General features: G+C 47.7%; 1 protein-coding gene across 2 annotated transcripts in view; it reads right to left on the bottom strand.

The window, feature by feature from the left end:
- Positions 1-5,162: 5,162 nt before the first annotated feature.
- The window catches only part of LOC144130166 (uncharacterized), a 123,198-nt gene continuing 108,475 nt past the window's right edge, over positions 5,163-19,885 (bottom strand). For both annotated transcript variants that reach the window (XM_077664170.1, XM_077664172.1), the window contains one exon: positions 5,163-6,318. In XM_077664170.1, coding sequence (XP_077520296.1) covers positions 6,079-6,318 — 240 coding nt within the window. In that variant the 3' untranslated portion in view covers positions 5,163-6,078. The remainder of the gene's footprint in view (positions 6,319-19,885) is intronic.

Genomic DNA, 19,885 nt, shown 5'->3' with positions numbered 1-19,885 from the left:
TCTTTTTATCTTCCGATGTCTTCGCCCTCTTCAGTGGGTGAGCCCGTATTCTAGGGCCCCATTGGACCTGGCAGCTTTCACAGCATGTTGTACCAGCCTTCGTTGGAAGGCTGGATTGTGACTAGAAAGCGACTCCTCCCACTGCACCCGACACGGTTCTTTGATTGTGGAATCCTTGCACTCCCACGTTGTGATACACCGTGGGTCTGCCTCTGCATTTGGGGCACGTGTCCCTGTACAGCGTCGGATACATCTTATTTAATATGAAAAGATTAGCTAGGGTTTCTGTTTGGAGCCTCATCCATATGACCGCTTCTTCCTGAGTCAGGCTAGAGTGCGGTTCCGGATATCTTTTCCTTACCCCCCGTAGTAGTTGGTGATTTCTAAGAAGGAGGGCATTACGTTTTCTGAGGCCCCCTCTGGGCTGAGGGGATGAGAGGCTCGGTTCCTGTAAGCTCGAGCGGTCTCATCGGCCCTGAGGTTGCCCCATACTTCCGCATGTCCGGGTACCAAGAAAAAAACATGCCTCGCCTGGCCTTTTTTTGGAGCCACTTGTGCTAGGACCTGTCTTGCACATTCGCCTATCCTTTCATATAGTTCCCGCACGCCTCTTTCTAGTCCGTAGGATGGTTAAAATTTTTCCTATCCGGTTGCCTTCGGCGATCGCTAGAGCAACTGCCCCTCATCAACCGTACCGTTTTTATTGGATGCGCTAGCAAATTCTGTGGTCTCCCAGTTGAGTGCTACCGCTGTCATTCTCACGTCTCTTCCTCTATATCTGGAAGCATCCGCATATAGTGTATTTTCTTTGACCGCCAGTTTCTCTTCTATGTATCTTGCTCTCGCCTTTTCCCTAGCGGGGTGTAGGTTTAGGTCCATGTTTTTTGGGGGTGAGCAGACTGATAGTGGCTCTGCTGTTGTCGGGGATGTCTGCTTCCTTTTCTAGTATTTTTTCTAAGTTGTATCCCAAGATTTCTAAGATTATTCTGCCGCTTCTTGTTTGCAGCAGCCTTTCCTTTTGCATCTCTTCGAGGAGGATCTCTCTGAGCATCACTTTTATATATGTGTGCACTTGTGTATCGCAATAAATGTTGAATATTTCCACCATGGTTTCGTTTCCAACTGAATGCATCCTTTCCGCAAGTGCATGCCGCCCCTCCAATGCTATGAAAATCGGTGGAAATATCTCATAGGTAAGCTACATAAAGTATTAAGGCATATAAACGATGTTATTTGCTTGTAATAAAATGGCTGGACCCAACGCATGCATTTTTATTCCAAGGGTGTAACGGTGCTAGAACCGCAAAAATGCCTTTTGGTGGGAGTTTATTTGCGTCATGTGCACCCTAACGCCTTTTGTTTCAATTGCATCATTTTCGGGTGTACCGTTTTTGTTAAATACCCGCCTGACGGTGGCATGAAATCTCGGAACACCTTTGCTGGTAGGGTGCAAGGGTTTGAGTTATAGTCACCTGAAAACTATAGAGGTGTTTTATTTTTTAGTGTACGCTTGCAACAATCACCCGCCGGGCTGCAGCACAACGCTCGACCGCTGAACCTTTAAGGCGGAGCTTAAGTGGCTTTCCAGGCTTTCATCTTTTTCTGTTACAACTTGCCCTAGTATGGGATATTGTCAGCCCTTTTATTTATTTTTATTTATTTATTTATACACAGTACCTACAGCGCCCTCATTGGGGCATTATTGTAGGGGGGAAACATCATAAATAAGAACAAACACCTAGTACATAATAAATTAGGCAAATGATGCGGTCTACACAGAAAATACAATAAACCCATGCACACGGAAGCAAAAACAAACAAACAAACAAACAAAATAAAAACCATTGTAGAAAGGCAAACATACCCTAAACACACACATACACACACAAAAAAAGATACATTTTAAAATACAGCACTGCTTAAAACATAATACACTCGGACAAGAATTATTGCACTTATATTGACAGGTGGCTTTGCAAATCGGTCAGAAACGATGTAGGAGGAGCGGTAGCGACCCGCGAAGGGAGACAGTTCCAATCATGCACTGTTCGTGGGAAAAAACTATATTTGAATACGTTTATACGGCAATTGTACTCGCGCACCTTAAGTGGGTGGTCAGTGCGGGCGGAAATGTAGCTGGGTTCACTAATGTATTTCTCTTTTGGAATTCCAGTTTTATTATTAAGCACATTATAAAAGAAAGAGAGTCTCAAATATTTGCGCCTGTTTTCAAGTAATGGCCATCCCAACTTCTCGCGCAAACCAGAAGAACTTTTTTGGAAATTGTAATCGGCGGACACAAACCTAGCAGCCCGTTTCTGGACGCGCTCCAGTTCCTCAATATTCAGTTTTGTATGCGGGTCCCAAACCGCGCAAGCATACTCAAGTATCGGACGTACAGTAGACATGTATAATGTCTCCTTCAGCGTAAGGGGAGCGTCCTTAAAGTTACGTTTGAGAAAGTTTAATGTGCGACTGGCTTTAGCAGATATGTAATTTACGTGTGTATTCCATGATAGGTCAGTAGAAAAAAAGACTCCTAAGTACTTATAAGTTGAAACTGCGGATAATTCAGTGCTACCAAGGAAATAGTCTGTTTGGAGGAATTTTTTCTTTTTTGTAAACCGGACCAGATTACATTTGGAGATGTTTAGCGCCATATTCCAGTTGTTGCACCAAGAGAATACAGAGTTGAGGTCATGCTGTAGTGAAATTGCATCTGCTTCAGAAGAAATATTGCGGTAGATACAACAGTCATCAGCATAAAGTCTGATTATACTTGAAATGTTACTAGTGAGGTCATTTATAAAAATGAGAAATAGAAGAGGGCCCAAAACCGACCCCTGCGGAACACCTGAAGTTACACCCACACTTTCCGAGCTGACACCGTCGATAACCACGCACTGTCTCCTTTCCGCAAGATACGCCTCAATCCAGGATAAGAGTGAGGTAGGAATATTTAATTTTGAAAGCTTCTGTAACAATAGGTTGTGAGCAACTAAATCGAACGCTTTTCGAAAATCTAAAAATATACAATCTACCTGACCGGCGGAGTTTAAGGAAACAGAAATGTCATGTGTGAATTCCACGAGCTGTGTTTCACATGAGAAGCCGGACCTAAATCCATGTTGTGTCGAACAGAAAAAACTATTGTTTTGTAGATGGCTAATTAACTGAGTATAAATGACATGTTCCAGTGTTTTGCACGACACGCTCGTCAGCGATATGGGCCTATAGTTACATGTTTTAGTTTTATCACCACTCTTATGAATCGGAACGACATTGGCACTTTTCCAGTCAAGGGGCAAAGAAGAATTCTCTAACGATTTTTGAAATAATGCAACGAGATACGGGGCAACTGAAGCTGCACAATTTTTTAAAACGTAATTGGAAATGTTGTCAGGCCCTGGTGCTGATGTAACTTTAATTTTCTGTAATAAAAGCATGATCCCCCGTTCAGAAATTTCTACGTCATTCATTCTGGTCAGGGTGCTGGAAGATTGAAAGTCAGTATGTGTATTAATGGGATCGGAAGACACCGATTGGAAATAAAGATTGAAACTTCTCGCTTTACCTTTTGAATCCCTTCCAAAATCAGTTGCGTCTAGTATATCAGGCGCAGAGACCCTGCTGTTTCTCTTATTTTTAACATATTTCCAGACTGCCTTTGGGTTTGTATTTAGTTGTTGGCCTAGTGTGCTGAAGTATGCCCTTTTCGCTTTGTGGATTTCTTTCGTTAAGTTCTTAGTTTGCTTTTTCATCTCGGAGTACAAAGTTAGTGCGGGCGTATCACAATATCTGCGAAAGAGCCGTTTCCGCCGGTTGATCATTGCCCGCAACTGTCTATTCATCCAATGCATATCGTCACGACGCTTGGCTGAAATCAAGCGGGATGGGATGAAAGTCTGCGTCAGTGACAGAATTTTAGTTTTAAACAAGTTCCAGAAGGAATCAATATTCAGGGATGGCTGATGTGAAACTCGGGAAAAAATGCGCCGAGTTCCTGTGATAGCGAAGCATAATCCCCTTTTTCATAAAAAGACACTTTGCGTGGTTGGGTGTGGTGGGTCTTCATAGCATTACAGGATACTTTTGCTAAAACTACATCATGGTCGCTTATGCCTGGCAGCGTTATGACAGACTAGACTAGGCTAGGGTCATTGCAGAAAAACAAGTCTAGCACATTAGCACAGGTAAGGCCGAGTCTGGTAGGGGTTTGAACAAACTGAAATAATGAGTGAGCACCAATTACTTCACGGAAAGCGGTATACAAGAGGGATGCAGTGCGAATTACTGGTTTAAAACAAGACCATTCTACGCTGGGCATATTAAAATCACCGGCAAGGATAATATGTGTTGCGTCTAAGGCTAATAATGTGTTGCTAAGTTAAAAAAATGGCTGTGCGCAGGTTGAACCGGGCGTCCTATAAAAAGAGCCAATTGCCAAAGAAGTACCATCGCCCAGCCGTACCCTGCACCAGACAGCTTCAGAGGAATCGTTGTCTAAGTTAACAGACACGCTTCTCAAACTGCTATGAACGAGGATGCACACACCACCACCGCGTACATTGCGATCCTTCCTATACGTGGTATAGGATGGAGGAAATATTTCACCATCACTTATGTTGCTGTCCAGCCATGACTCGGTTCCAATTACCACATGTGCGCTCGTAATTTGTAATAGTGAGAGGAATTGGTCAGTTTTGTTTTTTAGACTGCGGCAATTAACAACAATACAGACAAGTTCATTTTTAATAGCAGTTTGTGGGCTAGCTAAAAGCCTCGGTGATGGCTATTGGTTTACACAAGTGATATCGTCTGTTTCAATGTTGTACATATAGGTATTGTTGTCCAGGTTTAGCTTATTAAACCGCAGTTTCAACTTTCCGCCGCGTGCCTTAGCAAACTGCATGAGCTTTTTTCTTTGTTGCCGTACTTTGGCCGAATAGTCCTCGCTTATCGCCCAGTCAGTAACTTTTAGTTTGGCAGCATTTGAAAGAACACGATTCTTTTCTTTAAAGGACAGAAATTTAACGATCAGGGGTCTGTGCTTGTCGGGCGCATATCTTCCTAGTCTGTGCGCTCTTTCAATGGCAGCGGCGTCAACGGAAAGTTTTAACTTTTCAGAGCAAAAAAGGGATAATTTTAGTCTCAGACTGTTCCCACGATTCGGTTTCTTTGTCATGGATGCCGTAGAATATTAAGTTGTTTCTTCGTGATTGGTTCTCCAGGTCATCATGCGATGACTCGAGGGCCGTGCACGCGACAGCAAGTTTCTGGGAACTTTGAGATAATCTTTCTACTTCAGGCTTTAGCGGGAGCACCAGTGACACATTATCTTCAACGCTCTTGACTTTTCCTGCAAGTTTTGTTAGTTTTTCTTCAAGATTCTTTTGCTCAAGCCGAATGGAATGTAGTTCGTCCAATATTTCGGTCTGTTGCTGTTGTATCACAGGTATTGTCATGATAGCATCGAACATCTGCTTTTCCTGCTCAGCAGACAGAGGCCCAGGGTTTTGCTCTACGTCTCCCGCAAGCAAAAGCTTTCTTTGAAACAAACCTATGTGTCCTGAACAGCTCGCGCACACGTCGTACAGAAGGCGTAAAAACATGCACACAGCAAAGTTGGGATCTGGCGTCGACTTCCTAAACGGTTTGCCATTAACAGAAAGGTAAGAGTAACAAACCTGAAGAAGAACAAGATGTAAGCGTCTGGCTGCCATGTCGGCGCCAGATCCCGGAGTGGCTGGGTACAACAGCTGCTTATGTAGGTCATGCTTGTGCAGAAGGTTCCATTTGCATTGCGCTGTCGCGCAATGCAAATCGTTTAGCTGGGAACGAGTCAGAAATAAGATTTTTTTAAGCATGCCGCAGTTTGAGACACTGTCAGTTCATGAAAGCAGTGAAGCTTATCATACACTGCGATTGGTTTTAGACTCAACTTCAAAGCTGTGAAGTGCCGTCGTCCACTGCAGTTGATATTGGACTTGCAGAAGTTTTTTGCTTGCACATACAAGTACCGGCGGTGTTGATCTCCAAGCCCTCTCACCGAAACCCCTTCTGCCGACAGCGCAGCATTCAGCTCTTCATCTTGCGCCTGCGCCTCCGGGTAGGAATGGTCCTTTTGGCGGCAACGCTGCGGCTTGGCCGGGCTTTGTACTCCTCGTCCAAGACGTCGCTGACCTTCAAAAACGAGGTGATGTACTGCAGCACGTCATAGCCGAGTCTGTCGAGCTGACACGTTTTCGCGGCGTCTTCTTCGCTTTCGGGTGGGTTGCACACCAATTCCACTTTCACGATGCCGGCCAAATGCCAGAACTGTACCCAAGGAAAGAACAGGCAAGGCTGTCAGAGCCACGGAGCTCAGTGGTTGGGCGCGCTACGCACAATTGAATGCACAGAATCATCATCATCATGAGCCTGATTACGCCCACTGCAGGACAAACACCTGTCTAAAATCTCTCCAATCACCCCTGCTCTGGGGCACCTGCGCTCACCTTATCCCCGAGAACTTACGCGTCTCAGAGCCGCCTTCGTCAGTTGCTGCGCAACCGCTGGGGTTCACGACCGAGGATTATTTGGTTTATTCGGCTTGCTTTCTGGGGGCTTAACGCCCGAAAGCCATTCGAACAATGAGGGACGCAGTTGTGGAAGGCTCTAATAATTCCCCTACCTGTGGTTCCTTACCACGCAATAGCGCTCATTTGTTTCAATATAATGCAATCCTAGTTTGTATTCTTACAGGAGTGGCTTTAACATATGATAACAGACAATTGTACATCCAAATCACGCCTGGTGAAGCATACTGTCAGCGAAGAAACAACCCGGTATACAATCATACAAATTGAGAAAACTTCCGTAAGAGCATACATCAAGAAAGAGTACACAGCCCCCAACCACTTACGGAAACACGCTGGTTCGATCCGACAACAGTGGCCGTATTTCGATGGAGGAGTAATGCTAGACGACTGCGTACTGTACGATGTCTGTTTACGTTAAAGAGCTGCACGTGGTCGAAATTATCCGGAACTCTTCGCTACGGCATCCCTCTTAGCCTAAGTCGTTTTGGGACCTTAAACGCCATAGACGATGAACCATACAAAAAGCAGAAATCAAAACAAGGGTATGGCGCCAAACTTTTACTACCTACACGATAGGGGAATTTTGTGCACATCTACGCCCCCGACTTACAAGACGGTTGCAGAAATCACCGCTGTTCGTTTCGCCGCTGAGCATATCAATCAACAAAGCCCCCGAAGTGTCTACTTCAACTGATTCTAAAGCAGCCCTTCCAAGGTTACATGATGCTCTTCGCCGTTGAGATCATTAAACACTGGTAACGGAAATACAAAAACTACATCACTCAGCCGTCAATAAAGGGCACGACGGCTATTGTATGTCCATCCAGGTTTCGATAGCAAAGGCAGTGGACTGGCTTCACGCACTTGCGCGGGATATCACGCTTACCGCGTAGAATGCCGGCCAGCATTCGAACTGACGTTGGAAATCCCTTCAACATAACCTGAAGCTCTGGCTTCTACCCGGACTACCACGACGTAAAGCCAATTTCCTGTGTCGCCTGTGGCTTCGTGTAACTTTCATCAACCATTACTAGCAAAACGTTCATTTGGGCGAGTTGGTAGATATTCATGATTTGAACAGCGCGAACTTTAGTTGCGAGCAGCGCTTGTCCTGTTTCCCTTCTTTTCTTGTCCCTTGTAGTTCGCGCTGTTCAAATCATCAACCATTACTATTTTGTAATCGGTTTGGCTACTAGTCCTGCATGCACCATCTGCGGTTGTGACGATACCAGAGGTGGGCAAATGCTTTCATATTTGCTTTCCGCCCTCATCCACACTTTTGAATACATGGACCTCCCTCACCCTAGCCCTCACTTGGAAAACTTATCCGGCCCTCTCTCACCCTCACTTTAAAAATTTTCTGGTCTTCCATCGCGCTCACCCTCACTAACAGTAGTCTTGAAGCTCGACTTGTTTTTTGTAGTCGGCTATTTTTGGCGATATTACCAAGTAATAAACACAGCTGTGATAATCATAAACAGCAATTAGAAAAGCCCTCAAGGCACTACTGGACGACAGGATAGATGCTTATATTGTTGTGTGTGCGCGTCTACGTGTGTGTGCGTTGTTTGAGCTAATACGTGACACAAAACCGAGACAGCTACGAGTTGAGCCCCACGATATCACTCTGCCTTTACTTCTGGCACGCACTGCATGCATACATGTGCCTTGCGCTTATAACATTTCATTATTATCTATATGCACTGCTAAAACGAGACCGCGCTGCGCTTATAACATTTCATTATTATCTATATGCACTGCTAAAACGAGACCGCGCTGCGCTTATAACATTTCATTATTATCTATATGCACTGCTAAAACGAGACAGCGCGGTGTGTCATTGAACAAAAATTATGTACCCCAAGAATATTTAGAAAAATTGCAGTAGCGTTTACCACGGCAATTACAATAAATTCTAGGAACAGAATAGTCTCAGAACAAGGAAAGCTTGTAGGTCGATTAATTTTCATTACCCGATGACCCTGCGATAGCGCTAGGTCTTCTGATTTTTACTGCTACTAATCTCCCACCATTTCCTGCGGTTTTCTGCATGCTCGTCTCATGACGCTTCCACGCGCACGGATGGAAGATGAAGACCACGCTTTCAAACTATACAGCGTGATAGACTGTCAGTTTTTTTAAGCGAAATTTATTGCCTGTGGGCATCAGTGATGGGTGGTGGGATGAATGTTTTAGCAGAGATTAAATGAATGAAGAAAGATTAGCTGATTTGATGAAGTCCAGTAGAGAACGATGGTACGGTCCCTGCGTCCAGGCCATGTATGAAGCAGGGTTTCTTGGTGAAAGACCTGCTACCATCAGGTGCCGGATCCTTGTAGGCTTGAGAGGTGGACAGCCCCATAGTCAGTGATGAATGTCGGCTTCAATGTCCTCGTGTTTACATATCGGACACCCTTGCCGAGGAAACAAATCTCGGTACTGAGGCCACTTGCGAGTGACGGCTGGTGTGAGGGCAACCCCATCCCGGATCCCCATAAGCGCAACCTCCATTGCAGGGGTAAGAACGCGGGGGAGGGTTACCGCACACGGAGGGTTGAGAGCACGTGTGCGGCGCAGGAGGAGTTCCTTTCTTGATGGAAAGAGGGTAAAATTGTCCAAATGAAGGAGCCGAGGCGGTGATAAGTTTGTAATGGCAAGGCGGGTCGCTAAATCTGCCTGGCTGTGATAGGTCAGCAGATCTCGTGGGACCCACTCAATACGTACTGGCTGCGGGATGCGTGCCGCGAGCCGGTGGATGTCCTGACATATCATTGGACAGCGGCTAACACGTCGTAGCAACCGCACAACTTGAAGGGCGTCAGTGCGGATGACAACGCGGGCCGCATGGAGCAAAGTTATGGCGGCCACGGAGCAGAGTGATTCTTGAACTGCAATGAGCTCAGCACAAAATGATGAAGGGGGTTCCGTAAGCTGAAACCAAGAGGTTTGATTCAGGGCAAGTCTGCACGGGCAGTAGATAGCTGTTATTGCTTTGTAGTCTTGTATGCTTGCGTCTACGTAGACGAGAATGGATGTTTAGGCAGGCAAGCATCTTGTTACACAAATTTCTGGCGAATCAACGATGCCGAATTAGCGGATGTTGGCCGGCGATTATCTGTTGGCTTGTCGCTGAGCTGTACGAACTTCCATGGGAGAAGAACTGGCGTTGGCGGCTGAAGAATGGAGTGTGACGTTGCATAAGTCCTCAGGGCATGCATGGAGTGCGATAGACTGGCCTTAAGACCGCGCGCTTCACGGCGCTGCTGCACCAGCTCATCAATGGTATTGAGCTGGGCATTCTCTTGTAAAGCTATGACCGGTGTAATGCGTGGAAGGCACGTAATAGTCCTCATAGCCTCTCGGTTAACGGCTTCAAGGCGATCCCCTCGAGCTCTTGTAAGAGGTTGAAACTGGGCTTGATAAACAATACGAGGCTGCAAAACTGCCTTCACCAATTGCCGTGCGACGAACGAGCCTGAGCCACCAGTTTTAGGAGCAATTCTTCTAATCAAACCCAAAGTCTCAATAGCTTGGCTTTTTGCCTCAGAAAGCCATGCAGTCACTGATCCTGATTGTTGAATCATTAAGCCAAGGATATTTACGCTAGGACTTTCCTGAAGTGGGGTGACTTTAGACAAACACGGATTGGACTTGCAGTAAGTTTACGGCGTCCCCAGCGGTTGGCGCTGACGTTCATGTTGTTTTATGCACGAATAGCTGAAGTCTAATGAATGATGCGTAATTACAGGTAACATCCAAGGCAAATTGAAGGGCAGCCTCCTGAGTACGGAGATATTGGTGAGTACTCCACACCGTGATGTCGTCAGCGTACTGAAGAAATTTTATGTCACGGATGTCATGTAAGCGCCAATTCAACGGGATGAAAGCAATATCAAATAACATCGGTGACAATACTTATCCCTGGGGCACGCCGCAGAGAGGAACAAATGATCCGACCGCTTCGCCGCTAACGCGTATTGCAAATTTTCTGCCTTCCGAAAATTATTCGACAAAACTACACACTCTCAGAGGGAGATGAAGCATGTGAATGGAGTTCAGAATGGCTGCATGACTGATGTTGTCATATGCGTTTTCAAAGTCCATTGCTAAAACAGTGCGCATAATGCGGCTGCGGGTAGATGACAAAACTGCAGATGCCAAGACAGCCAACCCGTCCTCTGTACCAATATATAGATGAAAGCCGATTTGTGCTGGGTAATAAAAACCATGCTGCTCTAGCCACCATGACAATCGTGTGGCTAGCATTTTCTCCGCCAGCATGCACAGCGTAGGAGTTAAGCAGATAGGTCGCAAATTCACAAGGTCCGTCGGAGCCTTTCCTGGTTTCGGGATAGGAATAACGACAGCGGATTTCCAGCTCTCGGGCGCTACGCCATCCAATCATACTTTGTTTATGGTGTCAAGTAGTTGAGGGAGTGCAGCGCTACTCAGGTTCTTTTACACCGAGTACTGACTATTATTGTCCGGGCCGGACACTGTTTTCCGTTTCGCATCATCTACTGCTGCCAGCGACTCAGGCATAGAGAATGGACACGCAATTCCATCTACGTCGACATCAAACGGCATTTGCTATACATACGTTGGAAAGCCTGCCATATTTAAACTAGTGGCTGAAGAAGGCACGGCTTGTCATTTTGGGAGAGACTTTCGTGCTGCTTCTTTGGCAAAATCATCTGGCGACAAGTTAGCCGCGAAGCATGCGGTTGCTGCAGCCTCAGTCGAACGGCGACCACGCTGCATTGTACGGAATGTTCGTCAGAGACAGGCATTCGTGGATTTTGCAGAAAATTGTTCGCACCACGCATGCCACTGCCGTCGAGAGAGGTCGCGTTCATATTTGCGTGACTTAGCTGTGAGATAGTGCAATCGCGTACGTGCCTGCGACGAAGAGGGGTCTCGCGTAGCAGCCAGCCCGGCTTGATGGCATGCCGCCCACAAGTTAAGAAGGCCGAGGTCTGGTGCCGGTCCACCAACATCAGTCCAAGTGGTAGACTCTTCGCCAAGGATTGGCGAAGAGTCTGAGGAGAGATTGTTCATACAGGAGCGAAAACTGTCCCAGTTGAGCACAGAAGATTTGTAGCGTAAAGGTCGGAAATGTCAGGTGTGAAGGCCGGTGATGATAGGGTGATGATCACTTCCCCAGCAGTCTGGCTCTATGTGCCAGGAGAGAGCACCCGGACTTGACCACCAGGTCAAGTCTGGAGCATAGGAAGCACTGCGAGTTGGACGCACTGGCCGTGTTGCTGTCCCAGGATGGTTTAGCGGCACAAATTGGGCATCCGTGAAGGTGTCCCGCACACGCCTGCCACGAGGGCTCGAAGGGAGCTACCCCCAACCTGGTGAGGGGCGTTAAAGTCGCCTCCGACTAAAATCGGACAACCGGGATACTGCCGACGGACGCTTGTTAACCAGCCACGAATAATACGGGAGGAAGCACCTTCAGCTGGTGTAACGTAAAATGAAACGACCACAACGGTTCTCTTCTTAAATTTCGCAGCCACTGCCACTACCTCTTGATACGACGTGCACCAGTTTTCGAGAGCAAGGCGTATATGCGGAAAACGTGAGTCCACATACACCGCCGCCTTTCCCGGGGGAGTAGCAGTTTGTACACGAAGGTCTTTCATTCAAGGAGACATGAAGGAACTGAAGCCTGAAATCGGTGGCAAGGCGTTTGTTTCCTGTAGCAACATGGCCCATACCTGGAGCTTGTGAATTTGTAGCCGGGTCTTGAGCTCTCCCACCTTCCTGGAAATGCCTCTGCCGTTCCATTGCAGCACACCAGCACAACTGGTACTTGCCATTTCTAGTTACTAGCCAAAGCGCTGCAGAATAACTAACGTCAGGTTGGACAACTGGTTGACCATAAACCGGAGCAAAGAAGTCGCAGATTTGACCAGTGGCATTGCGATAATCTGTGAAGATACGGCAGGAAATGACACTGGTGGGCGGCAGGAAGGCGACGTTGCTGCGCCATTGACAGATGTGGCGGTTGATTCCGCTGCCCGTCTACATTGAGCGAGCAGTTCACGGTGTTGCCGGAGCTTGGTGACCTCCGCTAATAGAAGTGCGATTTGTTCCTCGACAGCGGCCATATCGACCTGCGGTAGTTCAGGCACTGTTTTTGGAGGCGTTCTTTTCGCACAGTATCGTTAGAAGGCTGCTCAGCTGAAGGATCATGCGAGGTGTGCTCAGGGAGCTCCGGCATCTCGTCGTCATGCCACTGGAGAGCTGCGAACAGTTTGGATGTCTGCAATGAAGTTATACTGTCATGTGTGGAGTTCGCTGACCTTTCCGCGAACTGGTCGCTCTTGTGTTCGAAGAACAGACCGCAGCAGTGGGGTCGAAAGTCGCCAACAAAGAGGCCCGTCCCGTCCCTGCCTCCCCTTCGGGCGGCGGACGTCCTTGTTTACTCCGCGCCGTCACGGGCACAGCCCGTCTTAAGAAGCCCAACCATCTACAGGTGTCGACATGTGTGCGTTGTCAAGGGGTTGCTGAGGCTTCGGGAATGCACGAGATATGGCTGAGTACTAGCCGAGAGGCCGGAGACCGTCCATTCCCGTAATGACTGTATTCTTCTCTTTCGGTGTGTTCTGTAAACGACTTTACTGATCGTCTCGTTGGCATATGACTGTCGCGTGTGCGAAAGAGAAACCAAATGTTGCGAAAGTGTTAACCGCTGTGCCATGGGAGAGGGTGGTCGCGTTTGTGCTGTTTGTGTATTTGATTGCAACCTCTCCTTTCAAAAATGTTTAATCAGCACTCTTTTCCCAATCTGTGATTAGTTGGCGGATACCTTATTTTCCTTTCCCTAAACGCTGATTGGTGAGGTGAGTCGCTTTTAATCTCATTGGCTGCTGTCCCCGCTAAGGGCGGAGACAGAGGGTTTAAAAACAAGCGCTCTGGGTTGAACAAGGGCTGAATTCGTCTGATCAACGGTTTAGTCATGTAAATAGTTTTCTCCTTTCTTTGTTTTTTCTCGTTTTATTTCTGTTGTAAATAAATAGTTAACCTTCTCCTGTTCTTCGAGTAACGTGAATGTTTGCGAATTAGAACCACCGGGTCATCAAGAAACCCCAATTTCATCATCAACAAGGTGTTTCCTCTAATCACCATCTGAAGGGGGAAACTCAACTTCATGCATTGGCCAATGCTTAGTCATTCAACGACGAGCCTTTTGTGTTGCATTTCGTTTTGTCGGACAGCTTGGGGGTGTTATCTCGCGGTCGTCGGATTTACAAATGCCGCTTCGATAAGCCACTTTCCCTTCCGATGTACTTTCACCGGCAGCAGTGAAGGGGCAGGATTTGCTTATATGCCTAGTACGGAAGCAGTTATAGCAGTACACCGCACTCGGTTTATATGGCCGAGGCCGTAAAATAGTCGTAATAGTACAGACGGGCTGAGAGTGTCAGAGGGTCTTGCAAGGTGACTATGCAAGAGCGCCCCTTTCCCATGCGTCGGGCCTGGATGACACGGTGCGTGGGACAGTACAGCTCACGCTGGAGTGCATTTTAATCCTCAGTGATATCGACATTATAGACAACGCAGCGCTGCAAGTCGGAGCCTTCAACTAATTACACTTGTACTGGCAGTGAGATTTCGCTTACTAGTGAAATACTGGTGAGCGTTTGTAGCCGTTCTACTGCTGTCAGTCGGAAGCCACACTGCTATGGTGTTGGACTTTGTCCTGGCTGTGAAGCCCCGAAAACATTTAGTTCCGAGGCACGCGTCCAAGTTAGCTTGTAAAATCCTTTTTGGTATATCCGTGATGCTTTTGTTGGCCAGTGATTTAATGGTCACTTTGTAAGAAGACGATCCGGGTGTAGGCTTCACCGAGTTCTCGATCGTAAGACAAGTGCGCTTACCTTGGGAGCCATCACTTCCCAAAGATGGGATCGGTTGGCCGTCGTTTGAGGGACGCTTCTGGGTTGCACGAGGGCAATTTTGCACGGGTAGAGGTGTTGATAAGTTCATTGGAATGCCCAGTTCATCATGCCATGCGGTTTGAGGCCCATCTGGTGGTGTAGAGTTGATGGCCATTGGCCCTGGAGGCAGATCACTTAAGAGCAGTTCGGCATTTCGGGAAGGCAGGAGGTGTGCATCTGCCAATGAACCGAGAACGCAAACCTGGAGCTGGCGCCGCGGATCAGGTGTCGACTGTGCGGCAGGTGCTGCCACGAGAGACGCCGGCATAGCTACCTCTGCCAGCGTGGCAGCGGAGGCACTAAGCCTAGCATCAATGCCCAGCTCAACTGCACCCATGCATGGTTCCCAGGAGGCCTCAGACGGTGGGAGGACGCCCGGAGTGTCTTCAGAAGGCGAGGATGCAGTTCTCTTCAAATAGGGAACGTATTTACGTGAACGGCGAGGTTTATTCTGAAGAGCGATGTTCAGCCACTTTAGCAAGGACACATTTCTTCAATTGTCAGTTCAACACGCGCGAACGCAGGTGCGTGATGAAGACGACGATATTGCTTAGCAGTTCATAGGCCATTCAGCCCGAGGACATCTTCACCATCATCAGTGTTCATCTGAGGGCAGTGCATGAACCGACCGACTATAAATCGGAGTTGCATTCCCTGTTGGTGATGTGCTAAGCCTTACCTCGCGTCTGGTGCTCTTTGCTCTGTCTTTGAAGAGCGTTAGGTCTTACTCATCACGTTTTGAGGTTTCGAGAGGCCTGCTGCTCCCTTGATCACAGCGCCATCTGTGGCAGCAAATACTCATGACGTTTCGAGATTTCTTGAGGTCTCCTACAACCCTCAGATCAAAGCGCCATCTGTGGCTGTAACTAGAAAACAGCGCATCTCGCATCGAGGCTTGTAGCGCCATCTGCAATAGCATTGAAGAAAGAAATGCCACTTGCTAATGACGACGTCATGGTATATTATGGTGGATAGATGTGGTACGATGGGGGTATGACTTCAGGAGACGAAATGGCGGCATAGTTTACGTTTCTCCAATCCAAGGTGGCGGTCATTAAAATTTGTTGCGCCGTCTTACTCCTTGTGCCCCCCTCACCAAGAAATTATCCTAAAACGGTTAGGAAAACTGTCACGTTACGAGCCCGCTACTCATGTATACATTCGCTGCTGCTGCTGAAAGGAAGAAAAGGAAGGTGCACGGGCATGCCTAGTGGCTCAAGCCAAGCCACGCTCGCTGCCGCATGCTGAAAGTAGGAGAGTTAAAGGATAGCAGAAAGATAGAACGAAAAGGCGCGCTAATATCCTCCGGGCCGATCCTGGAGGCAGTGCAATACCGGGCCGGCCCGTGCCACAGAGCTTCAAGCCGCGTACTCCGCTATATTCCAAAAATGAGTTTAATATCTTGGATCCAGGGACCCACAGCAGATATTAAATCAGGTATCATGGTGGTTGTACAGTCGTTCCGCTGTATATTTACTCCGACAGCAGGTACCAATCCGGAGACAGTTGTATGCCGAATTTGGTAGGCAAATAAAACCCTCTGTGTTGTGGTACAGAAACAAAGCCACAATTAAATATTACGTAAACATTGCATAAATGTAATTATATTCGTAGCGCTACCATATGACACCGCAAGCCAAATTCTAGGCCCACTTTGATTCCCCAAACGAAGAAACTTCCGTTTGGGATGTATCTTGCAACTCGACAATGGGTAGCGTGCATTTAATTTCTCTGATAGATGGCGCTAGGCGGCGATTGTTCCGCTAGACGGCGTGCGTGCACGCGTAGCCAGCATGGTGGCAATCCATCCCGTTTCAAATGATACTTATTACATTCTGTTTCTCGAGACTGGCGACGCGTTCTTCTTCGCTTTCTTCATCTAGTACACGAAAAAGCTAACGCTGTTATTTCAACGTCTTCAAGATGGTGGCGGCCTTTTTTTTGCGATGTGTTTTGTGGCGTTTCCTAAAAGCTTTGTGAATAGTTCAGTTATTGTAAAAAGAATATGTTTTCAATGTAAGAAACGTCATGCTTAAAAAAAGCTGTGGCGATGGTATAGTGGTTCGAAGCAGCGGCCAGCAGAACTCATTTTTAGCGCCACCGCATTTTCGGATCCCGCTCCCCCTGCTATGAAGTTTTTTTTTATTTCTTTAGTGTCTCCCCGCAGTCCGATGACGACTTTCTGCTGCAGTTAGGCTCTTATGCTGTTGCTTAAAATAATCAAAAAAATTTTTATGCCGCTTCAAAATCGAATAGCCAATAAAATACAGCATTTGTGCTGAATAATGGAAATCACTAACTCCCCGAGTCTGAAGTGAACGATTGGTGTGGTTTCTGTTTCAGTGCCTTAGCGCTTCTACTCCGCTGAAAAGCGGTTATTTGTCTGTTCGAAGCCTGCTTCTAGCATGTGAGCGACCTTCGTCACCTGACGTCGTGACGTCACCAAAAGCTGCCCATCGGATTGTGAGCAAACTGTGAGCTTAACCGCTGCACCTCTGCGCCAGGAGCGGAATTAGGACGCTCATGGATTTGTGAATGTAGAGAATTGACTAATTCTAACGCAGAAAAAGTAGGAAATGATGCAATATCACGAAAACTTACATCATATGATATATCAGCCGATGTAAGCCAGTTCAGGTCAAGCAAAAGCATTGAAAGTCAAGATACACCACGCTAAGCCTGGAATAATGGTACTGGCGCATGATAATTTGTTGTCAACTCCAAGGTAAGCCACCGGTTAATTGTTGCTTGTACGTCTAGGCATTAGCAAAACGCTGAGTGTCCATTTCCTACCTTGACTGCAAGAAATTTCGTTAATAGAATCATGTGCGCGATTACGTGCACGTTCACGGGACTCACCAGGGATTGGAATAAGCCAATAGATGCTCCTCCTATTTTGAGAGCAGTACAACTTTTTATTCTTTAGCACCTCGTACAAGGCGGAGCGAAAGATGTATCAGACAAGGATGGTTAAGCTGCTGCTTTATTTCCATAATAAGACTGCAGTGGTTGGCTTTCCCCATCACACTGCGGCACTGCTTTCCTATACCGCAGTTCCAGCGAAAATAAAAAGATATAACTAAACTGAACTTCTCACAGTATGGATTAAACAATTTCACACCAATGCCTCCAACAGGCCTTGACTTGGAGTGGAACTTCGTAGGAGCATTTTTTTCGCTGCAGCCCGTTCTTTGAAAACTCGCTAAGCTCAAATATGAATTCGTTCCGGGAAACAAGGCTTAAGCTTGGCAATTCAACAGCCTTACTAAGTATAATTTCTACATGCTTTACTCTAGACTCTGATCATCTGACAGACTCGGGGCTGGTTTGGTGTGTTTTATTGGGGTTTAACGTCCCAAAGCGACTCAGGCTATGAGGGAAGGCGTAGTGAAGAGCTACGGAAATTTCGACCACCTGGGGTTCTTTAACGTGCACTGACATCGCACAGTTGTAGGCCCTCTAGAATGTCGCTTCCATCAAAATTCGAACTCCGCGGCCTGGATCGAACCCGCGTCTTTCGCGTGACCAGTTGACCGCCATAACCACTGAGCCATCGCCGCCGCTTAGTGACTCGGGGCTGATAATGAAAATGTTGACTGCGGCACCACGTTTCCTGTTGGACAGGCGGCCACCCGCACGGCCCGACCATGAAGTGCCTCCTTGTTAGCTCATTATACAGGTTGTTTTCACTTAAAACTTTACATATTTTTTTTAAATAGGCTTTTTCAGTTAGATGAGCGCTTTTTTGAGCATAGCAATGTCAGCGGTGTAGTACACCGCGGCGAGAAGGCGTGCGGCTCCCCGTCTTTCCTGTTCGCCTCGTGTACCTCCATACCGCAGAAACGTCTTCGAAGGAAACCTTCGCCCGCTTTAAAACGTTAATTCATAACGGGCTGCACAGACAGAATACGTTAGCCCGGAGTACGTCTAGCGCCACAACCATCGCCCTCAGGCAGCGCATTTTTTCTTCCCTTGCCCTCACCTCATGATGTCTTCCCTACCTTACCCTCACCTCACCATGACTTTCCTTCCTCACCCTCGCCCTCACGAAGTTTCTTCCGCCCATCCTTCTTCACTCTCACCTCAACGAGTGAAATCCGCATGAGGTGAGGGTGAGGACGCCCTCATGAAGGTTCGCCCTGGTGAGGATGCCCACCTCTGCATGGGACTATAGCCCACAATCTTGGTGAAAGTTCTGCATACACAGCCGTGCGCTGGAGCACCTAGAAAAACGCCCACAGACAGAAACAGATTCTCGGTGACTGGCCGCGGCGATCGTCGGCGGTGAAGGCCTCCCGGGCATTGCTCCGCATCTTTGGAACTTCGGACCTGCACGATGGGCTATGATTTTGCTGCCTGCTTACTGACTTTGCATACTGACTTCATTTTCCTGTTACTCCCTTTTCTCCATCTTTATATCCCTCATCCCTTTCCCCTAGTGGTGGATAGCACACCTGTTCCTTCTTCCGGTTAACCTCCCTGCTTAACCCCTCCATCTCCTGCTTTCTTGTACAATCAGACTCCGTTTTGTGCCCCATTTCACACATGCAGTAAACAAAATAATTAACACCCTCGCGAGAGAACTGCAGTTCACAATTGGGGGCGAAGTGCGGCAAGCGGTAAAGTAATACGTCTACTTAGGACAGGTAGAGAACGCTCATCCGGATCATGAGAGGGAAATTAGTTGAAGAATAAGAATGGGGTGGAACGCATGCAGCAGGTTCTTTCAGATCATGGATGGTGGTTTACTAATATCCCTCAAGAGAAAAGTATACAACAGCTGCATCCAGCCGGTACTCACCTATGGAGCAGAAACGCGGAGGCTAACGGAAGGGGCTGAGCTTAAATTAAGGGCAGCGCAGTGGCCCATGGATAGAAAAGTGGCAGGTGTATCGTAAAGAGACAAGAAGCGGGCAGAGTGGATGAGTGAACAAACACGGGTTAAGGACATTGTTATGAAGACGAAGAAGAGTGCAGTGGCGCGGGACGGAGTGCTCGCGCTAGGCTCTTGAGCCAATAAATCATATCTTCATTCTGTCATCATGTCGTGCTTTCCTTGGCTTGCCACCTCGTAACATTTGGTGGAGGTGCTGGGTGCTCATCGTCATCCTAGTCCCCGGAGCATCGCCGCCTTCTGCTCGCCTTCGTCGTCGCCCCAGGGGACCTGGGCTCCGCCGCCCGGCTCAACCCCAGCTCAAACTGACCAGAACCGACCAGCCGCTTTCCCCCGCCCCGTCCCCAGCCCCGCACACAACACACGACGACCAGGACCTGACGTACGATGACCCGACTACGACCCGAACCAAGACGGCACCCCCGCCCAGGCTGTGCGGCGATCCCTCAACCCTTGACCTT

The sequence above is a fragment of the Amblyomma americanum genome, chromosome 4 (assembly GCF_052857255.1).
Source record: "Amblyomma americanum isolate KBUSLIRL-KWMA chromosome 4, ASM5285725v1, whole genome shotgun sequence".
Classification (NCBI taxonomy): domain Eukaryota; kingdom Metazoa; phylum Arthropoda; class Arachnida; order Ixodida; family Ixodidae; genus Amblyomma; species Amblyomma americanum.
Note: the sequence above shows the minus strand (reverse complement) of the source record. Positions and strands in the feature narration are given on the sequence as shown.